Source organism: Rhinolophus sinicus, linkage group LG05 (genome assembly GCF_036562045.2).
Source record: "Rhinolophus sinicus isolate RSC01 linkage group LG05, ASM3656204v1, whole genome shotgun sequence".
Lineage (NCBI taxonomy): Eukaryota > Metazoa > Chordata > Mammalia > Chiroptera > Rhinolophidae > Rhinolophus > Rhinolophus sinicus.
In genome coordinates this window covers 75,718,443-75,743,917 of record NC_133755.1, presented here as the reverse complement: position 1 = coordinate 75,743,917, position 25,475 = coordinate 75,718,443, and the positions used below count along the sequence as shown (strand labels likewise).

At 53.3% G+C, this 25,475-nt stretch overlaps 1 protein-coding gene across 11 annotated transcripts in view; it reads right to left on the bottom strand.

Annotated features, from left to right (window-relative positions):
• KCNIP3 (potassium voltage-gated channel interacting protein 3) overlaps nucleotides 1–25,475 on the bottom strand; it is a 68,843-nt gene that overhangs the window by 16,348 nt on the left and 27,020 nt on the right. Inside the window, exon 1 of one of the 11 annotated variants that reach the window (XM_019725865.2) lies at nucleotides 6,433–6,891. The exons of 7 other annotated variants lie outside the window; for them this stretch is intronic. In XM_019725865.2, the coding sequence (XP_019581424.2) occupies nucleotides 6,433–6,535 (103 nt within the window). In that variant the 5' untranslated portion in view covers nucleotides 6,536–6,891. Of the gene's footprint in view, nucleotides 1–5,340; nucleotides 6,200–6,432; nucleotides 6,892–25,475 lie in introns of those variants that run through there. 3 more of the 11 variants (XM_019725866.2, XM_074332518.1, XM_074332520.1) reach the window with 3 other exon arrangements.

Below are 25,475 nucleotides of genomic sequence, written 5' to 3'. Positions count from 1 at the left end.
ATTGTCAGTCTCTCCTCTACCACGGGAGCTCAGCAGAGACTTCCGTCTGCTCCCTGCTGTACCGAATCCTGGAACAGTGCCTACATGTGGGGGTGCCCCGGAACACACTGTGTGGGATGGGTCACCCACCCCTGTTTCCTTGGGTGGCATGTGGACTACTGCCTTGGGTGTTAATTTGAATGTCTACAGGCAGGGCCCACCTACGGCAGGTTGTCCCCGGCCCAAACTCCCTGTTACTTATACCTGTTGGGCACAGCGGGGGTGGGGAATCAGAGAGAGAAGTGATATTCCAAGACTCAGGTCCAATGACAGCAAGTAGACAGGAGTCCCAGGTGAGCCAAGGGATATGTGGGCACAGAGGCCATGGAAGGCCCCAAAGAAAGGGAAGGCCTTGTCTGATCTCCATTCTAGAAAGGTCACTCTGGCTGCAGGTGTCAATTGAAGCGATGAAGAGAACAGAGAGCGGGACCGGCAGGAGACGTCAAGAAGGAAGGAGCCTCTGTCTCTAGCCACCGAGTGGACCAGGGCAGGGTGGGCAGACTCGGGGACTACCCCACGTTTCTGACCTGGGAAACCGGGTGACGGCTGGTGCCACTCACCAAGGCATGGGGCTAAATCGCCCAGCACTGGAAAACATGCAAGGATGGTTGCTGCCATGTGGCTTTGCGACGTCATGCGGGAGCACTGTCTACGGGAAATTGCCTGATTCCTACCTACTAACAGCCACAGTCGGGCGCTACACATTCAGACCTAGAAGAAGACAGTTGCATACGACTCGTGTCCACTGGAGATGCAAATGATTTCTGTCTGTGGAAGACATAACCCTTAAAGCTACTGAATGTCATTGCCAGCGCAGTTCCAACGCAGTGATCTTATCCCAACCTTAGTCTCTGAACAGCGTTGCTACCTGCTTGTTCTCTCACTGAGCTAAGCCAACGAGAATCTGTTTTTGACTCTGACAGTTGTCTTGGTCAGGCAGAACACCACAGGCAGAGACTGGCCAGATCTGTGGGGAGCTGCTGGAGGCCTCGCTCCCATCTCTGCAATTCCAGGGTGGGCTGTGATCAGTGGGTCTACACAGCATTTGCATAGCTTCGTCACCACACTGGGGTCTCGCTGGGCCAAATTGTGAAGTCGGCCTGTTGTGCCATCTCCCTCACCTCTCCCTGGGCCCAGGCCTCCTCGCCCCTCCAGGGGCTAGTCCTGGACCACCCCCCCAATCAAGTATCCATTGAAGACCAGGGGTCAGTAGTAAAGATTTCACCTCTCTATCAAACAAGCATTTTATCAGAGGCGTGAAAGCACGAGGCTTTATAACATTGTTTTAAAGCTCAGTGTCCCAAAGTACAACAGCCTGACAGACTACAAACCGGGCTTTCCTCCCAGGTGTGAAAGTCACCTGCTGCACGCAGCCTCTCTGTGCACTGGTATGAGCTTGGGAAAGGTGGCTCCAGGCCTTCGCTTCACTGAGCTAAGGTGCAGTACTAGGCGAGGGCACTCTTGGCCTAGCCAATGCAGGAGTCTGTGACACCCCTAACACCTCTGCGAGGCTGCCCTGCAGGTGGCCCCCTGCCACCCAGCACCCGTCTTTGCTCCCCTCTGCAGGAATATTCCAAATTGCTGTCCGCATGCGCTGGCTCCAGTCACTCTTGAACCCAGCTGGTAGATTCAGCCTTCACTCTCGTTGGCTTAGCTCAGTGAGAGAACAAGCAGGTAGCAACGCTGTTCACTCTTGAACAAGCTGGTAGATTCAGCAGGAGTCCCTGCTGGTCAGGTGACTCCTGGACCTTGGGGACCCACAGAGGATCCCCCAGGGACCGCCATGGGGTCAGGGGACACCTGTGGGGCAAGACTCCCTTTGCGATCCAGCAGGGTCCTTCTGTCTGTCGCAGTGCTGGGCTGCCAAGTCAGACTTCCTGTGAGATTCCTGACTAAGCCGCTTGAAAAACACTGACTGTGTCTAGATCTGCAACAGTCGAGGCCTGGACTCAGGGAGGGAGGGCCTCACCCAAGCCCCCAGCCGACAGCAACATCAGGCCTGGGGCTCCAGCCCATCTCCCTGTCCTGCAGATGCCAGCCCCATGCAGCCGGCCTGTCTCTTCCCTTCCCCAGAGTCGGCCCAGCAGGCAGCAGCCCGGACCTTACGGAGGACATACTGAAGGGCGGCCAGCATGATAAAAGGCCTGTCAAGTGCACTCCCCACCCTCCCTGCCCACTAACTTCTAGTGTAGCCAGTGGTGTGTGACCTGGGGTCATTTGGGCTAGGTCACCTCTGGCAGAAATGTTCCAACTGTTCCCTCTGTGCCAGGCACTGCTTCCTGAGCTTTGCACACACTCGCACACTTAGTCCTCATGATGCTCTGTGACCAGGGCCCTTCCCACTTTAGATTTGTAGACATGTAGGTGCGTCCACGTGGAGCTCCTGACACTTGCGCTGTAAGAGGCTGGACACGCTCACCTATGTCCATGGCCCCAGCCCCCCCTGCGGAGTTAGAGACACATCCAGAATGATGTACCTGAGTTCAGAAAGGTCCTGGCTCTGCCACTGTCCAGCTGGGTGACCTCAGGCAAGTCACTTACTCTCCCTGAGCCTGTTTCCTCAGCTATAAAATGGGCATCCCGGATATGCACAAAGTGCCCGGAGCTGCTCATTAGATGCTGGCTACTCTGCTGTCATCAGCACCCCAGATCTGGAAGTTGCCTGGGCCGCAGGAGTCCTGACAGACTTGCAGTGTATGAAGAGCAGCGGCCCCTGCCAGGGACAAGAGCCCCCAGCATGCTCAGAGCGTTACCAGCCCCAGCGAAGGTAGGAGAGGCTGCCGGGTGAAGGAGAGCAGGAGGGGCAGGAGGAGTCAGGGCTGTGGACCTTCCAGGCTCCCAGGTCACCTTGGCAAAGCCAGGCCCCCATGGGCATTGTGCACACATGGCAGCCATAGAGACTTGGGACCGCCTCCTGGAGAGTGGAACAGGGGTGGTGGGCCAGGCAATGCATATCTCCATTCTGGGCACACCCCATTCTCCCCTTTACACCTCCGTTCTCTTCACTGGCCTATACTCCGACCTCACAATCCAGCCTCGCTCCCTCACCCACTGCTCAGGCTGCCCTAAAGGGAGGGCCAAGATCCTGCATTACTTGTGCTCCTGTCAGCCTCACACTGCCTGGCATACAATGGGTGCCCGATAACTGTGTACTGACAATGGCATATAATTCAAACTTACTGAACACCTTCTGTTTGCTAGGCACTACTGGGCAGTTCTAGGGTTGCTGCCCTTGCAGAGCACACAGTGGGTGGGGACGGCATCACCCAAACAACCTGAGGGGCAGGGAGCCAGAAGGCCAAGGAAAGCCCATGGGGAGATGGGGCCTCAAATTCAGCCCCCTCCCTTACAGACAAGGAACAGAGCTAAGACAGGAAAAGTGACTTGCCCAAATGAACGACAACATGTCAGGGACCAGGTCAGGTCTGAAAAGCAGCTGTCTAGCCCCTGGCCAGGGCCCCTTCTGGAACAATGCTTCCCAAAGTCACACCGACACCTGGGCCTGATCATTTTTTGTGGTGGGGGCTTCCTGTGCATGTCAGGGTTTTGCCCACATCCCTGGCCACTACCAAATGGATGTCAGTAGCACTCTCCCCCCAGTTGTGACAATCAAAATGTCTCCAGATGATCCAAATGTCCACTGAGGAGCAAACGGCCCTCAGCCGAGAGCTGTAAGTCTAAAAATTAGGAAACCCGGGCTGACAGAACAAGGAGCCAGAGTCAAGCGCTAGGCACAGACATGGACACAGAGATCTGGTGTCGGGCTGTGTGGGCTTTGAGAACAAGACTGGCCAGCCCAGCCTCATGTTCTACTGGTGTGCCCCACCCCTCGGAGTCCTGGAGTTCCACTTTTACTTTGCAAAGTGCCATAGTTCACCCCTCCCCCAACCCGTGAAGTGGATAGTGGAAAACAGCCTATTATTATCCTTATTCTACAGATGAGGAAATTAAGACACCAAGGTCACCTAGTAAACGGGTGACCAGGCTGGAACACCCCGACATAGTCACCAGAGACAGAGACTGACAGGGGACCTGGGGCAGGGAGAGGAGGGCTTTCCACTTCTGTATCTATTTCTAGAAGGCTGCATCCCTACAACCCGGATCCATTAGTTCATAACAATCCCCAGGGGCTTCATAACTCTGGTCTCTTTCGGACGAGAATTACGGAGGCTCAGTGAGGACGAGACACACATCCCACTGCGTGTGTGCAGGCTTTGGGGGGTGGGGGGATGGACCCTGGGCACCAGTTCCCTTCCCTCAGTGCCAGCTCACATCCAGGCTGGGACCACAGGGCCCTGGCTCCTCAGAGCCCATCTGACAGTCCCTTAGACACTGCCAGGCCAATGGGCCCTTCCAGGCACTTAAAGGGCCCCATCAACAGGGAACATCTAGAACTTACAATCCCCTCCCTCTGACACAGGGAGAGGATGTTTTCAGCTGTGAACCAGTTCTGCTAATACGACTCATCACTCTATTGCTAATTATTGGTGATGGCAATGATTCACAAAGCTTGTGCATTTATTACACACGAAGAATAGTGCTGGGGCCATGAAAGCCCCACTGACTGGTTACAAGTCCCATGGGGCAAGAATTATTACTGGTCCCACTTTATAGAGGGTCAAACTGAGGCTCAGAAAGATTGAGGGAGTTTTACACCCGGTATGTGTGGGTGACAGGACCTCAGCTGAGACCTGGCTGGCTCTGAGTTGCTGTGCTCCTCCCACAGCATCAAGAGCCCAGGACGCCAAGGGCACAAAGTGGACAAATACACCGGAAAAGAGAAACTCATTCGAGTCTGAGGTGGGTGCATCTGTAGTCTTGTGCATACTCTCCACATCGTAGAGAAATCCCTTCTCCTTAGGAATCACAAAGGCCAGCTTCAGACTGGCCCAGACCTGTGGGTGGCACCTTGAGCCACATCTCTGGCTGTCCTTAGGGCCACCATCCAAGCAGCCTCTGGTGAGCTCAGACAGCTTGGACCACCAGGTAGTGGAAGATGAGACCTGCTCCTATGCCCACCACAGGTTCCAGGTAGGGAAAGGATCAGGAACAGAGGATGAGCTAGTACCTGGCAGAAGGCAGGGTCCTCAAGGGCACAGCAATGTGGGATGCTCGGCCTCCCACCTCACCCAAGCGACTGCATTTCCCCGTTACAGATTCCCCCTGCCAGGGTCAGCATCCAGCCAAGTGCAGGCCTGCCCAGGCAATTTTCCTCTCCAAGTAAAATGTAAGTTCAGGGCAGCATCTCTCAGAACTGCCTTGAGCAAATAATTCCCTTCTTTCTGGGCCTCCTGAACTTACCTAGAAGAGGTGTGATGGAACTGGATGGCTTCTGGGGGAGGCACGTGGCCATGAAGTTCAGATAAACAGCCAGAAGAGCCGGCCCTGGGCTCTGAAGGCAGTAGGGAGGCCGGGCCTGGCTCCCTGGCCCTGTGCCCCTTCCTGCCCTCAGCAGCCCTTCGCAGGGGATGGGGTACATCCCTAGCCTAAGGGGCTCCTGGCAGTTCAGAGGCAGGGGCCAGGTTCTCCTCCCTGCCCTCTCAGGGCCTCTGGTTTCAGCCCCAGGATCTGGAGGTTGGCAAGGTCAAGCAGAGTCCTCTGAGCGGACAACCAGGGAGCATAGGTGACATAAAGGTCAGGCTGATCTGTTCCCCATAGTCCAAGGTTCAGAACCGCAACTGCCTCTTAGGAACACAGGAGGTAGGTTACAGCTCTGGTGAGTCAAGCAAGGTCCCCTTCAGAATGGGTGTGCCCAGGAACCTGCCCAGAAGTCTAAAGAGGTGCCAAGGGCTGGGAAGCAGCTCCAAGGGCACCTGTCTGGGGCCCGAGGAGGCGACAGTGTCTGACTTAAGAGTAGGTCTGTCTCCTCAGTTGATATTTTATTGGGACAGAAATGTGGTGACTGAGGATTTGGTTACTGGTCTCTAGGCCTGAGCCTTGCCTGAGGAGAGGGGGACTGGATGTGGGATGGGGGCAAAGGGATGGCCCCTCACTCCGCAGGGGCCCCATACTACTTAGTACTATACTACTCATTATCCAGCGCCCTGGCTGGATGGCCTTTTGTCATCTTCACCCTGCGCCACCTCTCACCACCGGGCAGCCCTAGGCGGCTGTGCTCACTGAGAGCAGCTCTGATGGGCCCGTCTGGGACCGCCAAGGATGCGACTCAAGGTGCCACCGGCATGTCGCTCACGCCCGCCCCAAGCGCCACGGCTCTGTCCCCTCTGGGAGCCAGAGTCCCCTCTGTCCCCCTAGTCCCAGGTCCAGAGCTCCGGGGCCCAGAGGCGGCCCGGGTGGCGGAGCTAGGCGTGCCCGACCGAGGGCCGCTCCTCACTGGCTCCCTCCCCACAGCCCGCCGGCCTCAGCGGAGGGCAGCGGGCGGGCACGCGTTACCTTCCATGGACATGGGCTCCAGGATGCCGAACTGCTTGAGCACGGCGATGAACAGCAGGACCACTACGGCCATGGCGCACAGCTCCATGCCCTGGATGCCCATGGCGGCCCTCGCGCTGCCTCCGAGGCGCGGGGCCGGTGCAGCCCGCCGGCTCCTGGGGAGGCCGCGGCTCACATGCCCCCGGCAGGCGGGGCCGCGGGGGTCGGCGGGGCCGCGGCCCCGCGCAGGGCGGCGGCGGTGAGCTGGGTCCGGCCCGGTGGTGGGACGCGGCGCCGTGGCCGAGCGCAACTTTCTGAGTCAGCGGGCAAACTTCGAGGAGCAGCAGCGGCGCGGGCCAGAGGCGCCTCCATGCCCGGCGCGGGCGCCGCGCCTCTCTTGCCCCCTCTGCAGCCCCGCGGGCGCAGGGGCGCTGGGGTCCCGGGCGCTCCTGGCCGCCCAGCCTCCATCGCGACTCCCCGCGCGCTCATTGGCCTAGGCGCAGCGACCACCCGGGAGGCGTCCCCTGCGGCCCCCCCTCCGCGGTCCCCGAATGGGCGGAGGAAGGCGGCCCCGCCCCGCGCGGTCCTATCGCGGACCAAGCCTGGCGGACCAAGTCTGGCGCACCGCCACTGTTACACTGCCAGCCCCGGGAGGCCGCGCGGTTGGCGGTTTCACCGAACCGCCTGTGCAGGAGGGGAGCGCGGCTGCGGAGTCGGAGCTCCCCTTTCCTGGCTAAAGGTGAGGAGCCTGGCCTCCGCCGTTTCCACCCGGCCGCCAGCGCAAAGCTGGCTTTCGGAAGGTCCCAGAAGCCCTGTGTCCCCCTGGTGTTTCCTATAACCCAGCCCTCGGCGGAAATTGAATTTAGCCCTGATCTCCAAAGTACGCGGAAACCCGCGTACGCTCGAGGCTTTAGGAGGGCGTGTGGGCTTTGGCTCTAGAGTCCATGGAGCTGGGTTCAAGTGCTACCTTAGCTGCGTGACCTTGGGGGAGTTACGGGACTTGCAGCCTCCTCCTCTAGAAGGAGGGCCTGGTGCCTGCCTTTCCGGCTGTGGGAAAGAGCTAAGCGGATGCCAGGCTTGCGCGCGGGTAGGTCAAGGGAGTGCTAATTAGTTTGTGGCTCGCCTTCTTCCTGCCCAGGAGTACTGGGTAGGAAAGTAAAGCCACGGAAAGGAAGGAGAACAGAAGGGGAGAAGAGGGGTGTGGCAGGGCGGAGAGCAGGATTCTCCGAGCCCCCAAACTCCCGGACTTGAGAGCCAGAGCCACGCCACTCTGCTCCCGCCAGTGGGCGCTGCGCACCAGACTGAACTTAGAGGGCGGGACACCAAGTTCTGTCCTCCTGGTGACTTAGTGGAGGGGGATCCCAGCCCGGCTTCACGCCTGTAAGGGTGGGCCCCGTTTGCACCTGGAACCTGAATAGTAGAAGCTTCCATTTATGGAACTCTGCTACTCATTCATTCATTCATTCAACTAATGCCGAGCAGGTATCCCGCCCCAACACAGAGTTCGGTCTGGGTTGGGGTGGGAAAGGACAGCTGAGCGCGGAGGGCCCTTGTGGAGCTGGCAGAAGGAGCCAACCCGTTAGGTTTCCTTGTCATCCTTGAGAGCAGCCCCCGTGGATATTTCTCTTCCCCCATTTTACAAGTGAGAAAAGCCGGCCCTAGAGAGTGGGTTATGGAAGGGGCTCAGGTGCAGCCAGGACTGTTGGGTCCAGAACAGATGTTGCCCCAGGGCACCGCCCTGCTTCCATGGAAACCCAAGGGGATGAGGCTTTTTGAGGCATTTCTTTGGGCCTGCACAGTTCAACCTCACTATTTAATACACCTGGTTAAAAGCCTCAGCTATTGGAGATATTTTGCAAGAACCATAAATGTATAGCTTTCCATTCCATTTAAGTGGGATACAGTGAGTCTCCACTGACCAAAGGCAGATTTCTAAGCAGAGATGCTAAGATGGGAGAGATCACTCTGGACCAGGAGAATTACTAAGGTGTGTGAAAGTCTCAGAGGTTAATGAACCTCCTGCCAGTCCCACGGGTGCTCTCATGGCCCTTTACGATGTGTTCTTTGAGCTGGGTGTGTCCAGGGTACCAGATGTGAGATAGATGGGGGGATAGAGAGCCGTGTCAGCAAAGGAAGCCATCTTGGGGTCTTCCTGAGGCTGCCCCACCACCGCTCCCCTGCCTCAGTTTCCCCTGGTGTTCTTCCACATCTTCCCTGTGAAAGCTTCAATGACTGTTCATAAACACTGAGCTATAAATGAGACATTGATCCCTTTGCTCTGCTGCGTAAAATATTAACGATGCCTAAGTGGATAGCAGAGCCCAGAGCAGAACGTCCAGTAGGCATCAGCATCCGGGCCACGGGCCTAATTGATGGGAAGCTGACTCCCCTGGCTCACTAGTTTGGGTCCAGCCCAGGTTCACTGAGGCTGGGTTTTGGGCTCCATCACACCTGCTTCTTCCCTGGACCTGGAGAGGGAAGCAGGCACAGGAACCCCCAAGCCCCATACCTGCTCCCCACACCCATGAAGTGCCCTGCTAGCCTCCCTAGCTGCCTGTTACTCCCCTCCCAGGGGCCGTTTGCCCTGGCATGAATCCACCCCTTCCTAAAATTACCCAGGGCCTCCTGCAGCAGGGAGCATGCTGGCTGCTGGCAGTGCTCCCTGCCAGCTCCCTGCCTTGGGGAGTGGGTAGGCTGCGGGGAGGGACACACAGAAATCTCCACAGGGCTGAGGGCTGCCACACAGATAAGAAATGTGAGGTGCGCCATGAAGGGAGCAGCTCGCTCTTCCACAAATGATAGGGAAGGCTGGTGGTGAGCCCTCACTTGAAGACCTCGCTATGTCTCGGAGGCCGCAGGAGGCTCAGGGAGGTGCTGGTGTCCTGGCCTAATTTAGAAAGTTCTTAGAGACCCAGCTGCTTTGGGGCTGAGTGAGGTGCACGCCACACCTAAGCTTGTACTCCATGTCTGCGGTCATGGTCTTCCTTTCGCCTGGCACATTGACAATGCCACTCCAGCTCTGCCTCCAGGAAGCCACCCCAGGTTATGCTAGCTCTGCATTAACCTCCTTCTCCTCTGAGCCGCCACGGCCTCTGCTGCCTGGCTACACCACTCTGCATTGACTTTTGGTCATCTGCCCAACATCTTCCTTGTCACCTGTGCTCCTCATGTCTCACCACATCTGTACTGACAGCTCCACGGGTCTGGGACACCATCAGTTCGACCAACATTCATTGCATGCCCCCAGCCTGCTGGTCCTGACCGCCTTGCTGCCCAGGACTTCAAGTCTTTGGACTCTTAAGGGAGGAACTGGGCCAGACATATTCCCTGCGAACAGCTCAGCAAGCTGTTTCTGTCCCGACTCTCCTGGGGGGCAGGCATCACTCGGTTCTAGTGCATTCTACTGAGCAGAGAAGGCATTGTTCAATGTATTTATTATCCTCACATTTCATAGGAACCAGACAAGAACATGAAGTGGACTTTCTAACTCCCACAGAAATGCCTCTAGGACTCCTCTCCATGGATATCCCAAGGCTGCTCAAACTCAGGGCATCCAAAGCTGGACTCTCACTCTTTCCCCCAGTCAAACCCTCCTCAATCTGCCCCTCACTGAACTTCCCAGTTTCAGCTGCTCAGGCCAAAATCTGGCTCTTGGCCTGGAACCTGCCTGTTCCCACTCCTCCCCAGTGTGCCACCAGCCTGGCCACGCCATTGCCACTCTCTCCCGGACTCCCGACATTGACCCCCCACCTCCACTCTGTCCTCCTCCCATCTGCTCCATTCAGCAGCCTGAGTGGTCCTCTCAGGAGGAACATCAGGCCCTGTCCTTCCCTGTGACTGACTCAACATTGCCTGTGTTTGCCTGCTCAGCACGCCTCTCCTCATTTGGTAACAGCACCCCAATTTCCTTTTAGGACCCCCTGTCAGCCCCAGGTCACTGATCTCGGATGTTCAGGGATATGACTGGCTGCTCAGTATCAAATCCTCTTTTCCCATCATCTCCACAGCCATGGCAACTGGCTCAGGGCTGGGTACCAGATGGGAACTAGTTGGGAACAAGGACAGTGAGAGACCTCCATGAGACTGGCCCTGTGACAGGCTAGAGAGAGGAGCTCTCTTTCATTGGTAGCTAATTGGCCAACCTGCCACCATGTAGAGGCAGAGAGAAAAGAGTGCTATGTGCCTGGATCTAGCTGTGCCTGTTGACACATCTAAACTTACATCTTTCAGTTATATGAGCCAGTAAATCCCCCTATTGTTGATTAAGCCAATGTGAGTTGGGTTGCTATCCCTTGCAATCCAGAGTGTCCTGATTAATGCATTCTGCATTATTCATAGGTCAAAGACCACAATCTTTAACAAGGCCCATACTAGCAGCTGATATCTACTGAGCACTTGTTGTGTACCAGGCACTTCAACTCGACTTGTATTTCCTTCTTATCTTCTTCATTCCTTACAGCTCCAGATAAGGTAGGGACTTCATAAGAAGAAAGAATTGAAGCAAAGAGTGGTTAATGTCTCGCTTAAGGGCACATAGGAACCACAGTGTTGGGATTTGAATCCAGGAAGTCCAGCTCCAGGGCCTATGAGTTTTAATTCAGTAGCACCCCACCCCTCTTGACCCATGTGGTCGGGCCCCTTGTCTTCTCCCTTGCTCACGTGAATCCAGCCACACTTGCAGTTTCCTGAGCGAGCCCAGAACCCTCTCACCTCCTGATCTCTGTTCACGCTCTTCCCTGAGCCTGCATGCTCCTCCTCCTCCTCCTCCTCTTCCTCCTCTTCCTCCTCTTCCTCCTCTTTCTCCTTTTCTTCCTCCTCCTCCTCTTCCTTTACACCCAGCTAATTAATACTGGCTCGTCCTTTGGGTCTCAGCTAATGTTACTTCTGCAGAGGTGTCTGCTCTGACCTCTTCCCCCTTGTTAGTCTCTACCATGGCCCCATCCCTCTCCCTCTTTGTGGTGATCACAATGTAAACTTAGATATTTACTTGTCTGTTCACTTATTCATTTCTGTTCTCCCACTAGATTGTAAGCTTCCCAAAGGTATGGGTATTACCTACCTCATATAAGTATTTATGACATAATTAATAGCATGTCAAGTGATGCCTCTTTCCCAGTTATTTCAGCAGAGGCTGTCATGGTATCACTAGAAAGAGCACTGGACTGGGAATCCTGGAGAATCAGGACTGAGTCCCTAGTTCTAACCCTAACCTGTTGGCTGTGTTGGCCAAGGCACACCACTTCTCTGAGTATTCCTTTCCTTCTTGTAAAATGGGGTCACTTGGTGACATTTACCTACCTGTCACACAGTCAGCTATGGCAATCTGACAAGCTGATGAAAGAAAGCATCCAAGACATGAGAAGGGACCTTGTTCCTGGAGGAGCCCACTTCCTCAGAGCCAGGATCACCTAGGAAGTGACACTAAGGTAGTCCAGTTATCTTTATATCATGGTATTGCCCAAGTCCTCTAATTCAATAGGCCCCTGGGGGCCACATAGAACCCATCCACACACTCGCTGTTCTGACCCAATTTTAGATGAAATGGGGGATGTTTATAGCTATAAGTAACAGAAAACCTTCATTTCTTCAGTTTCAACAATACTTCTGCAGGAAATGGACCATGTCACACATAGTTGAACAGGATGATGGCTCCAGGGACAGTCAGCTCAGACCCAGAAGTATCATTAAGGACCTGGGTTCTTGTATCTACCTACACTGACAGTCTCAGAGCATCAAACTTATCCACAGCCTGCTCCTCTCATGATCACAAGATAGATGCCTAGTTCCAGACTTCACATCCCAACATGACAAAGTTCTAGGAAATAAAAAGGGACAATCTCTTCATATATATTCTTCTTATAGTGAGGAAGACTTTCCAATTAAGCCTCTCAAAAAATCCCTCATGTTTCCTTGGCTGGAATTGCTTCACATGCCATGCCCAAATCACTTACTGGCAAGAGGAATGAGACCACCATCATAGTGGAGAATGCTAGCTTTCCACCCAAATCTATTCTTCTTTCTTCTACAATAAAAAAACTTTCAACCAGGCATGTTGACAGCATTTCTGGTGCTAGATGGTGACAGCATTTCTCGGACTCCTTGGCAATTAGGTGTGGTTATGTTCTTGCCAGTGGAAGTGATGAGTGCTTTTTTGGGGATGGAGACCTTAAGACAGCGAGTGAGTTTCCTACCATATACATCCATGTATATGTGACGAATCCCAGAAGTATAGGAGATAGAGAAAGGAACAGAGAAAATATTTGAAGAAATAATGGTCCCACATCTTCACATTCTATGAAAAACATAAATTTATAGATTCAAGAAGCCCAAAGAATCCCAAATATGATAAACATGAAGATATCCACACCTATACACATCACAGCCAAACAGTTGAAGTACAAAGTCAAAGAGGAAATCTTAAAAGCAACAAGAGAAATATGGCATATCACATACAGGGGACAATATGATTAATAGCTGACTTCTCATCAGAAATGATAGAGGAAGGGAAACAGTGGAATGACATACCCAAAGTGCTAAAAGAAAAAAGAAAAAAACACTTATCAACTGAGAATTCTTTATCCAGCAAAAGTATCCTTCAAAAAAATGAAGGTAAAAAAATTTCCAGATAAAGACTGAAAGAATTCATTGCTAGCAGTCCTACTTCATAAAAAGACCTTCAGACTGAAAGGAAGTAACTCAAATTTACAGGAAAAACATAGGATGCCAGAAATTGCAATTAGTAGATAAATTTAAAAGACAGCATAATTGTATTTTTTTATAATTTTAACTCTTAACTCCTTTAAAATACATGAATTTGCGTAAAGCAATAATTACTAATTTTTTTGCTTATATATAGATGTTATATATGTGACAAAAATAGCATACAGGAGGGGAGAGAAAAAGGAAATATATTAGAAGAAAGTTTTTATATTTTACTGGAATTAAATTAATATTATTCTGAAGTAAATTATGATAAATTAAAATGCATATTATAATCCCTAAGGGATCCAGTAAACAAGTAACTCAAAATAATACAGTTTTTAAAATCAACAGAGGAATTAAAATGTGCACTAAAAATTTTATTTAACACAAGAGGGCAGTAAAAGAGGAACAGAGAACAAAAAAAATAACAAAAAGGAAGCAAATAGAAAACAAGTAGCAAAATGGCAGACATAAATTCAACCATATCAATAATTACATTAAATGTGAATGGATTAAAAATGAATGGAAGGAAAACAGGAAAGACTACAGGGAATATGTGAGACAAAGTAAAAAAGTCTAACAAATGTGTAATTGGAGTCTCAGAAGAACAGAAGCTAGAAAGGGACAGGATTTGAATGTGAAGAAATAGTGGCAGAACATTTTCCAAAACTGATGAAAGATATCAAACCACAGATTCAATAAACTCAGCAAATCACAGGCAGGATAAATACAAAGAAAACCACAGCTGGGCACATCATGATCAAACTGCTGAAAAATAGAGGCAAAGAGAACACTTTAAAAGCACCCAGAGGAAAAAAGATACATTATATTTGGGTGAATAAAAATACAAATGATGGTAGACCTTGTGACAAAAACCACAGAAGCCAGACTGCAATGGAATAACATTTTTTCAAAGTGTTCAAAGAAAAATAACTGGCCAACCTATAATTCTACACCCAGCAAAAATGTCTTTCAAAAATGAAAGGTAAATAAGACATTCTGAGTTAAACAAAACTAAGAGAATATCTCATCACTAGGCACTTTCCTCAAGAAGTACTAAAGTGATGAAGTCTTCCATGTTGGAACCAGCTTCTGGGAATAAATCTTTGACCTTCACAGGAATCATGGGCCAGAATCAGGCCAGTGGTCTCTGGAAGGTAAGCAACTTCATGGTCCTTAATTAAGGAGTTTTGCTTCTCATGGTTTGGAAAGACTTGGAAGCCATGAGAGGACTGAGCTACTTGGCCATGTGGACACATCTCCAGGTGTCACTGTGGTAGTGGACCCCTCATTGCCTACTTATGGGAACACTCTCTTTGGATTGATTCTCCCTTGGTCAGGAGTTGGGGGTCTCTCTTCATGCCTCTTTCCCCACACAGGGCATATCCAAATCATCATCTATTGTACCAGGGCTTTACAGGAGTCTAGTAACATTGAATAAGAGCTACAAGGAGGGACACTTGAGGGCCTCTTGTCCTCAGAGCCCCTCACCCTGCTCCCTGGTCCCCTGTGATGGTAAGTTCCAAATCCCTCTCTCACATGGAGGCCTTCTCATTTCTTCTTAGGTCTCTTCTTCCCCTCACCTAGCTTCAGTCCAGGGAACCAGCCCCAGAGTGAGAGGACTGGGTAAGACCAGCTGTGGCTCTTGCTAGCAACTTCACTTTTGACTTAGAATTTGCACAATGTCCACCATGTTGGTTTGTGAGTTCCTTTGGGCAAATTTATGTTTCTTGGTTGAACTTGGATTTTCCATCTCTCTATGTTGGCAAAAGGACTGGGTAACGAGAGTCAGGAGATACAAGGCTATGTAACATAAGCTATGCTTCTTACCTCCTTCAGCCTCAGTTTCCTCATCTCAAAAGTTGGGGAAACATTCCTTCACTCCTGGCCTGCTCCTCATGCTGTTGTCGTGAGACTCAGAGGCACCCATGCATGTGGGCATGCTCTGTACACTGGGGGGCTCCAAGCACATAGTAACTGGGGTCGTGTTATTTCAACAGCCACTGAATCAAGGCCAGAACCCTGTGTACAAAGATACACAGGAAGTATTGCTGGTAATTCAGAATCTGCTGATTCCCCTGGCAATCACCCCAGTCACATGGGGTCATCAATCCTCATGTTTTATGACACTGATGCTAAGTGCTCTCAAGTCCCATCCTTGCTGCTTATCTGTGAAGTTGTCTGGACATAAGCATTTCTTTGTTTGAACTCAAGCCGAGGGCCCCAGGGTGTCTTGGGGAATTTCCACTCGGGAAGCTTGGTGACGGTATCTGAGCCTCTGTGGTGGCCTCTGGCAGCTCAGGGAGGCATGTTCATTTCAGATGCCCTGCATCAGCTGGATGCAGGTGAGTGACTTGGGAATCAAAGCCTTGGGATCTGAGATGGAAACAGAGGGGGAGATGCAGAGTCATGGCCTGGGAGCTAGAAGTCCTGGGTCTGAGTCCCACCTTTGCCTCCCCTAGGCTAGGGGCTCAGCCAGTTCACACTTCTCCCTGAGCTCAGCAAAGCGAGGGAACTAGGTAATAGTAATACTACTAATAATAGCAGCTTCCTTTATTGAGTGCTTCTATGTGCCAGCCACTCTCCTAGGCACACATGTGCATAATGTCATTTAATTCTCACAGCGCCCCTATTAATGTCCCCATTCACAACTGCAAATAACAGGGGCCACAGGGCTTGTCCCGGCTACTTCTCTCTGGAAGCTCTGGGACGCTGACCCCAGCACATGCTCTGTGAAGCTCCTTGAAGACACCTAGCATCCTCTTCTCAGAGTATTAGATGGGCCCAGGGCAGGCACTGGTGAGGCTCTCACAGAGGAGGGGTCAGGCCTAGAGGCGTCTGTTAGCTGGACTCAGAGGAGGAAACATGGTTTTTGAATCTTCCTTCAATCCGGAGAGTCATAAGATTCAGAGTTAGAAAAGACCTGGGCTCATTCATGCATTTACTCTGTCGTCACATATCCTACTGAGTGTCTGCTCTGTGCCTGGCGTGCACAGCACTGAATGTGGCAGACATGTCATTGGCCTCAAGGAGATTACACTCTAGAGAGGGAGACAGACAATGAGACAGTCGTGATCGGGCACAGCAAAGACCATGATGGGAGAAATGCATCAGAGGTGCTCCCACCCCAGACTCAAGGCCCAGAGGGAACCTGGCATTTCCAAGGCCAGGTCAGAGAGCAGACAGGGTTGAGGACCCAGGTCTGACGAGTCCCAAGCCCACAGGCTGTTACCCACAACCTTCCTTTAAAATGTGCAGAGCGAACCTCGTCTGACCAGCACATCTCAAAGGTATTTGACCACAGAATCCCCTCTCACACACCGGGTAACAGCCCATGGCCCGCACTTGGCCAGACACTGTCCTGCCATGTGAGTTTTTAGACGATACACTTGTCTTAGTCAGCGTGACCCCAGCCTGTCGTCAAGCAGATGGGGAGCAGACTCTCCTCCTGGCTGTGGGGCCCTGGAAAAGCCCATTCGCTTCTCCCTGGGTTTGTTGAGGATCAGGTGTGGCTCCTGCACTGCATTTCTGGAAAAGTTCAACACAAGAACACAATTTTTCTGTTAATGACTATTTCCTCTCCTCTGGTCTCTGAATACCTGATCTCCGGGATTCCTTGTAGATGAAAGTTGAAACTCTCTTCCATGGCTCTTAATTCTTCTTCACGTTTTCATCTCTTTATCTTTTTGTTTATGTAACTTAATGGAAACTCTAGGCTGCAGAGTCAAGCTCATTAATTTGCATTTTAGGGTGATTGTGCTGCTTTTCAACCTGTGAAATGTCTACATTTCTGCAATTGTACTTTCACTTCTAAGACTGTCGGTTCTTTTGGATGCATATAATGTCCTCTTGGATCTCAGAGGATATTAATCATACGTATTCTATTCTATACTTTCTCTTTTGTTTGTCCTAGTAACTCTGTTGATTTGTTGTTACCCCTTCATTTCATTGAGCTTGATGCCTCTCTTCGGCCTTGTTCCCCCCAATGCTGGGTGGCTCTTGGGTAGGTGTCCATGTCTGCATGTGCCATGTGTGGGGCTCTGTCCTCGTGGAAAGGGTGGGCTGGGTGGTATGTGGGGTGTGCCCATGGCTCGCTTTCTGGGACAAGGAGCTCTGTGCTTCTCGGGCATAACCAGTGACCAAGGGCACTGCCGCGCCTCTCAGGTCCATGTGCCTGTATCAGCTCTGGTCTGGCGTGGGCACTTTCACGCCCAGGCTGGCGGCGGGGCAGCCTCTTCCCCAGGGATGCCTACAGCCCCACCCCCCTGCTTTCTGTGCCCCCCGTGCCCCCAAGTCTGGAAGCTGTGGCACGCTGAGCACCTCTGCGCTGTGGCTTCCTCCTTCAGTGTGAGCCCCTGCCTTCTGCTGTCTGGGGATTCCGCATCACTTCTGGCTGGCTGAGGGCAGCCCTTCTTCATTTTCTTCTAGAGAGCTGCAAGCAGATGTGGACTTGACTCAGTGTCCTAACATATGCCAAGTGCTCTGGAAGCTCGGCCTTGCTAACACCTTCTCTCCCAGGAGGTATGCAGTAGACACTCATGAAGGTGATGCTTGCCAAGCCCGGGTGTATCCTGGACCCGAAGCAGCAGCCACAGAACTAGAGCAGACTGTTAGTTTGCAAGTAGGGTAAGACCTCCGATCTTCACTGCCCTTGACACTCTTAACTGTGAACTTAGACCACTTAATAAATACTAGCACTGCCAACTAGAACAACAGACAATATAATGGATAGTTAGTAGAAAGTAAAATGTAAACATCTATACTTTAATATCTTAACCAGTCGGGAAATAGAAAATAAAAATAATATTGAGCTCTCCTTTTTCACCCAGATCATCAAAAGCTAAAAATAGCAATAAGAGCCAGGTCTAGAGAAGAGTGGAAAAAGAGATACTCTCCTGAATGGCTGGTGGGTGTGAGAAGTAATCACACAGAAAAGAGAAGAGAAACAAGCCCCCTGGACCCTGCCCCACAGCTGCACACAGGGGGATGCAGCTCAGTGCCAAGCCCGGGAGTGCACAGAGGCTGCACCCATGAGTCGGTGGGGAGGGAGCACCCTGAGCCACTAACCCAAAGCCACCCCGTTGGCTGCTGAAGAACCTAACCCGTATGTTCATCATTCCTCTGACTCACAGCCCAAACCTGAGATGGGCAGTGGAGGGAACAATCAGTCAAACCTACATCGAACCCAAAAGAGCCAAAATCGGCCTTGTATACGTCTTCCAACAGTGGCCTCAGAGCAGAACCAGCTGCCAGCCTGGCATCCAAGCAGCACTGCATTGGCCCCAGCTTCAATGACCGCTTCGTGTCACATGCCCAGCAGAGGCCTGGCTCCTGGCAGCCATCCAGGGCCCAGGAGAATGAGATGCCCATTGTGCTCTGGGCTTCCCTGGCCCCCTGTCCACGTCCCCTCCATTGGACAGCTGAGGTGCTGTCTCAGGACCCCTTGGTTGAACTTGCTGAGGCACAGGGATTTATCAGCCCTTAACCCAAATCACAGGAAGAGAAAGGACAGGAACAACCAGAAATCTGATCTCAAACTGTTCTCACCTCACATGGTCCCACTCTGCGCGTCAGCCTCACTCTCCCCAAATGCCTTGTTCCACATGGCTTGAACTTGGCTTCTAGGAGCCACCAGACCTGTGTGTCACAGCCTCTTTTCTCCAGACGTGGAGCCACTCACTGTCCAATGTCTGGGAAGGGTCTCATTGGCTCGGCTGAGTCAGGGACCCATCTCTGGATCAATAGGCGTATGAAACACGGGGTACCCTCATCCCCACCAATGGTTAGAACAAGGTGAGGCTACTTTCTGGAATGTGGGTAAATGATTTTCTGGGTAGAATAAACACAAGAAACCTGCAGACATCGGGGCCAAGCTCAGGGTGTGGGCACTTTAAACGTCTGTGTGTATGCCCGAGAGGGCCTTGGACCACTTCTGTCATCTTCTGGCTTTAAATCCCCTCGAGGTGTTGATGACACCTGGTTTTCTCTTATATCCCCATGGCCAAGTGCCTGCTCAGTACTCCTCTAGGGTGTCTTCAGACATCTCAAATGGAACCTGCCACAGCTCAGCCTCCCCCACCCCACCTATCTTTACCCTCAACTTCTCTTTCTCTCACACCCTAGTCCGGCCCATCAGCAAATCTTTTCAACATCACCATTAAAATGCCTCTAGAACTCCCCTGCTTCTCACCACCTGCCCCAGCCTGTGGTGACCACCGTTGCCCGCCACCTTCCTGGCCCCCGAGGCTTCCTCTCCACCACAGCTCAGGCAGCAGGCAGCCCCAGGCACCCCTCTGCTCACACCCCTGTGTCTGCCCCACTTCCAAGAGCAGCTGAGGCCACCACAGTGGCCCCCAGGCCCTTGTCCATCTGCCCTTATGCTGTGACAGCTGTGAGCATCTCCACAAGGGCCACTCCTGTCCCCCAGACATGTCAGCTCACCCACCTCTGGGCTTTGGCCCTTGCTGTTCCCTTTGGCTCAGCTCCCCCCTCAGGTCTTTATTCAAATGTCACACTCCCTCCAAACCCTTCCCTGGGTGCCCCTGCCCCTCTTCCCTGCCCTGTGTAATTTCTATAGCCCTTTCTAATGTTTATTTATCCAGCTCATTTTATAGCCTGTAAACGTCCCACGGATCTTGATCTGTCCAGGTCCCTGCTGTGTCCCCAGGGCCCAGGGCAGCACCTGGCAAACAGGCTCCCCTGCTTGTTGAGTGAATGTAACTGGATGCTCACAGCCTGGCTTGGGGTGGAGGACAGAGGGGTCCTAGAAGTTCCCATGGGTCCAGCTCCAGCCCGGTGACCTCACAGGGACTGGGAGCCACAGCCCCAGTGCTGTGGCCCACTGGTCCTTAGCAGTGGTGGCCGCTGGCCCAGGATGGGCCATCACCCACTGGTTCCCTCCTTGCTGCCATAGTGTCCACCTCCACCAGCCTGACCTGAGTGGCTATGAGAATTTCCCTGGGCACATGTTCCATTTGGGGGCTCGGGAGACGGTTCCCTATACCCCTGGGCATCCTGGCTGGCCCGTCAGAAAGAAGGAAGTGAAGCTCAGAGTGGTGCTGTTGGTGGCCCCTGATCTGGGCAGTGCCCCAGACACCTCCCATCGGTAGGTAGACCCCAGAGGGCGCCAGGGAGCACCTCCAGCTGGGAAGCTCAGCACAGGACACCTTGCAGCCAGGAGTCGCTGTAAATACACATTGACTTGGTTCCACCCCACCCCCAGGCCACGGCAGGAGTGATTTCTGGAATGGGACCTTGTCCAGGAGCTCATTCAGGATCACCTCTCTGTCACCTCCAGATGTCCCCATGTCCTCACCCTTCCCTCCCCTTTCTTCAGCACTACAGGGCTCCCTGCCCCGGCCTCGCTTCCCTCAGCCCAACTCAGTAACTCCAGGCTCCCTCCTCCTGCTGCTGCCAGGGAAACACCAGAGCTCCCCACACCCAGCTCCTCCTGGAAGTGTTCACAGGTGGACCTGGGTCCACAGCAGAGGGGGGTGAGTCCCCCACCCCCAGCAGGGACAACAAGAGGAGGCCTAGGGTGGGATGAAGGCCCTGAGCTGGCATTTTCGGGTTTGCTTTTGGAGACAATTAGGAGTTGAATTATTAAAGCTGGGCGAGAGCAGAGGCTGTTTTTAAGAAAGCATGAGTAAGCAGTGCTCGCCCAGCAAAGCACAGGATCGAAGCGATCAATTGCCATAATGGCTGCAAGTATTTACTCGGCTTATGTGGAAGTGTGCGCCAGCGCGTACCCAACAGGGGTCCATGCCCAGCAGACCCTGTCAGGCTGCCCAGAGGGGTGCAGCTTCAGCCCCCTACCAAGTCCCCACCAGCAGCCAGGCCTGTGACTGGTGGTGAGGGCCCCTATGGGCATTGGAGTCAGATACTGCATGGTCCTCCTAGTTTGGTCACCTGGGCAGGCTGCTCAACCTCCCTGGACCTCAGGACTCATCTGTAAAATGGGCTGGCGATGCCCACCTTCACGCATGGAGCACCCCCAGTGCAGCCCCAGGTGGTGGGCACTTGGCAAATGTGGGTTCTTTTGGCCTGGGCCTGGGGTGGTGGTGAGGCCTACCTGGGGGCAGATGCCTGGGGCTCTAGTCTTACCCCTGAACTTGCTTAGGTAGAATACAGAACCAGCTTGAGCTTCAGATGGGGGGTGCCCTCAGTAGGAGCCCCGCTGCTCCAAGGCTCAGCCGAGAGCTGGGAACCAGAGAATTCACTGTATACTCACTAGGTCCTAGGCTAGTGCTGCATCTTATTTCATCCTTACAACAGCTCAGCAAGGAGAATTCTTCCATCATCACTCCCCATTTCACATGAGGAAAGTGAGGCTCAGAGAGGTTGAGTAACTTGCCCAAAGTCACACAGCTGGTAAGTCACAGAGCCAGGACTACAGCCCAGGCCCCTCCCATTCTTTCTAGGAAGCCACTTAGAACCCCCACCCTATCTCTGCCTTCTCCTCCTCCTGCATGGCACCCCCTCTTCCTTCCATAGGCCACTAAGAGGTGCTCCAGACACCAGTCAGCAGCCCACATGCTTGAAGCCATGTCTAAGGGTTGGCAAAGGTGTGGGGACAGAGCCCCAGAGAGCAGTTTCCAGACTCTCGGCCTCACGTGGAAAGGTGCTGGCTCAGTTTTTAGATCGCCATCAGCTATAATCAGATGGCCATCCACCGTGGCTGGGTGGCCATCAGCTGTTACCGTTTAGCCGTTAGCCACTAATATAACTGCCATGGATACGCTGGGGGGTGGGTGGGTTGGTTGGTTGGCAGAGAAGCGGACGGTGGATTGCGGATCGTGTGGATCCTGCTTCCTGTGACTCGCCCGGCTGCCAGTGAGACTGGGGTACAGGAAGACACCTCGTTGGGGTACTGGCGGAGGTTTGCTTTTGTGTCTCAACCAGCCGCCATCGAGAATATAGTGGTATGACTCTCCTATCCATGGCTCGGTTGCTGTTCCTTTTTGGCCTCACTATATCCTGCGTTCTGGTGCAGGGAGCGGATCCAGAGATCCTGCATGACAAAAGGCCACAGCTGAAAGGACACACAACTTGTTTACTCCTCTGCCAGGGCTCATTCCGCCCGGCAGCCCCTGCACCCTGAGATCCTGGCTCTAAGGGGACTGCACCAGCCACACTGTCCCAGTGGTCAGTCAGCCAATCTCTAAGGGCCATCTGATCGTGAATGAGGATGTTACTGCAAGAACAGCACCTGGTCTCTTCCCCCCCAACAGGCAGTCTCAGGCCACGTTGATCACAGAGGATGTGCAGATGATAAGCCTATGTGCACACACTCACACACGCTTACACACGTGCACACACTGACAGCCTGTGTGCACACACATGCTTACACACATGCACACACTGACAGCCTGTGTGCCACACATGCTTACACACACATGCACACACTGACAGCCAAACCAGCACATGGTGGCTTCCAGCCTCCCCATTGACCCTTCAACCACTTTCCTTAGGAGACTACTGCTTGGAAGTAGCTCAGGTGCCCACCAGATGCCCATCGCCTTCCTCCAAGTCCTGGGATGGAGTCTTCAGCTGTTCTGTCGGGGACACAGGCTGAGACAGCTGTGGGGAGTGGAGGAAAGAGCACCCTCCTGGGAATTCCCAGACCAGTGCTTTGCACTGCTCCCATTCTCTTTCCACCCTCAGTTTCCCCATTTGTGCCATGAGAACTCAGCAGGTCCGAGAGGAAGACCATGGAGCTGGGGGAGGGGTGGAACCTGCCATTATCCCAGGTCCAGGAAGATGGAGGGGAGGCATGCATAAACTGTACCCACATCCTTGCCTCTGCTCTTATCCCCCAGAGGGTATAGGGCACAGGGAGCCCCCGTTTTTTCCAGCACAGGCTGGCAGCTGGTCCCAAATACCCCAGCTCAGGCCTGGCCTCCAACAGACCAACCACAGCAGAAGAGGCGGGGATGATGAAAGAAGCAAGGAATGATGGGTGAGGAGCAATTCTCTGCTGCTTTCTACCACCTGGCATGCACTCAAGGCTCATAGGGGTGGAATGACATGAAGGGCCATGGCCAATGGGGCAGAGCTGGGGGGAGGGACACCCAAACCCTCCAGCCCAAGGCTCCTGGCCCTCTCCATCAGTCCCATCGACCTGCCCCACCAACCTGTCCCCCCAGGCTCCTCACTCCCCTCTTGAGGGGAGGGGATGCTGGCTGCCTCTCACCTGGCTGGGGAACCTTCTGCAGACAATCACCCTGCTGTTAGCCAGACTCTATGCTTTGTGAGACCTCCTCTCCTGCTCCTCTCTGCCTTTCACTTCCTCCCTCCCACATTCATTCATTCATTCATTCATTCATTCATTCATTCATCTACACTTGGTTATACTCTGTTCCGGGGCCCATGACTCTTCAGCCACGTCCCACTCTAGTCCCCAGCTTCTGGTCATTTCTCAGGCCTAAGGCTCAGCCTGTCCTTCTCCACGAGGGACCGCTCTCAGCCACCAGAGTGGGAGGGCCAAGCCTGTGGACCCCATCCGCATGGCCGCAGTTGCTCTGAAGGGAGGTGGGGGAGAATGTCATCCCTGGGGCCCAGCCAGGACACCTGTCCTCTCCATCTGTCCCTGGCCTCTGCCTCTCACTCCTATCACTGCCTCCTTCTAACCTTCCAATCCAGACTTAACCAGGCAGGGGTCTGTAATGCTTGTCCTTGGACTTTTATAGATTCCTCATATTACCCCTCAAATTTGGAAGAGGCCATTAAAATGTTCTCTTTTATTTTGCAATGTAAGGGCACTAAAAACAAATAAAAACCTAACTACTCTCTAGCTTCAGCATTATGTCAAAGAGAAGGAAGATGTGAACCACTGGCAGGGAGGATGTTTAGTTGTCTGACAGTCAGTCCACTGCTGTCCTTCCCCACGTCACCTCCGGGCCTCTGCCAGCCCATGGACTGGCGGTCAGGAGCCTGGTCTGCCCATTTGGGGGAGCATTTGTATCAGATCATTATAGCCCCCTACCCCCACTCCAAGCCAGGCACAAGCCAGGATGTGGACATGCCCCCTGTTGGAGCCTGTCCCCTCATCCACACCTGAGGAAGACAGCTAAAGAAGGCCTTCCTGTGTCACACCCTAGGATTCACCCTGCCCTCCTGAGGCCTCTAGGGTGACCCGAGAAGGTGCCACTGCCACCCCCGGACAAACCTGTAACTGGGGCTGGCACTCCATGGGCAGCAGAGGGGAGGGGAGGCCTGCTGTCAGGAGTGTCCCAGCCTGTCCTGAGCTTAACTCAGGGTATCTGGGGCCAGGATGCAAGGATGTACCCTGGAAGAGAGGTGGGAGCCTGGGAACACCAGATGTCTGTGTTCTAAGCCACAAATGTGTGAAGAGGTTAGTGTCGGGGTAGGGGGGAGGTTGATATTAGAAAATGTGGAGCTGTGACTTCAAATGAAAAGGATCCAGGGAGGCAGACATATTGGCCCTTGTTGCCCCCTGGTGGACAAATGGGGGAATGTCTGTCAAGAAAGCCCGCAAGCAGAAGGGGTGGGAAGTCACAGGATGGGGGTGGCCAGGCCAATGGGCACCAGGCTCGCCAGCCTGTGAGCATCTGCCTGGGAGCCCCAATGACTCAGTCACCAAGGTTCCGCCTTTTCCCTGAGCAGCCCCAAGCATGCCCCAAAGACATTTCCTTCCAACCTGAGCATCTGGAAGCTATTTCTGTTTTCCCTGCACACCACCCCAAGTAACCCAAACCCCTCCACCCCAGAAGGCAGGGACTGGGCCCCAGAGCAGCAGGAATACACACACACACACACACACACACACACACACACACACACACACACACACGTCACTAGGGAAGAGGGCTGGCACAGGAAGGTGGCCACGCCTGTCCTGTGACCTCCCCTCCCCTTGGTCTGCTTGCAGAAGGTCTCTCTTGACAGGCATTCCCCCATCTGCCCACCAGGGGGCAACAAGGGCCAACACGTCTGTCTCCTTGTGTCTGGGCAGGTGGCTTCCAAACATCTTTTTGAGGGCTCCTCTGCCCACTCTTCAAGTCAGTGCCCAGCAAGCCTTCTCACTGACCCTCCATCTGCATCCCCACACACCGTCTCCTACCCATTCTGAACAGACCATTTAGAGTCAGGCAATGCGGCAGGCTTCAGGGCAGAGGCCACTGGAGGGTTGGGGGCCTCAGCAGCCCGTTATCCTCTCTGCTAAAGCTAAGGCAGGATATCAAGCTGCTCACAGTTGGCTTATAATGAACTTCACTTCATTAGCAAGGCCCTGGGGAGAAGTTTGGGAGGCACTCTGAGTGCTGAAAGGGCAGAAAAAGCATCTCAGGAGAAGCCAGGGAGATGCAGGAGTGGGCAGGCAGTACAGGCCCCAAAGGCAGGCT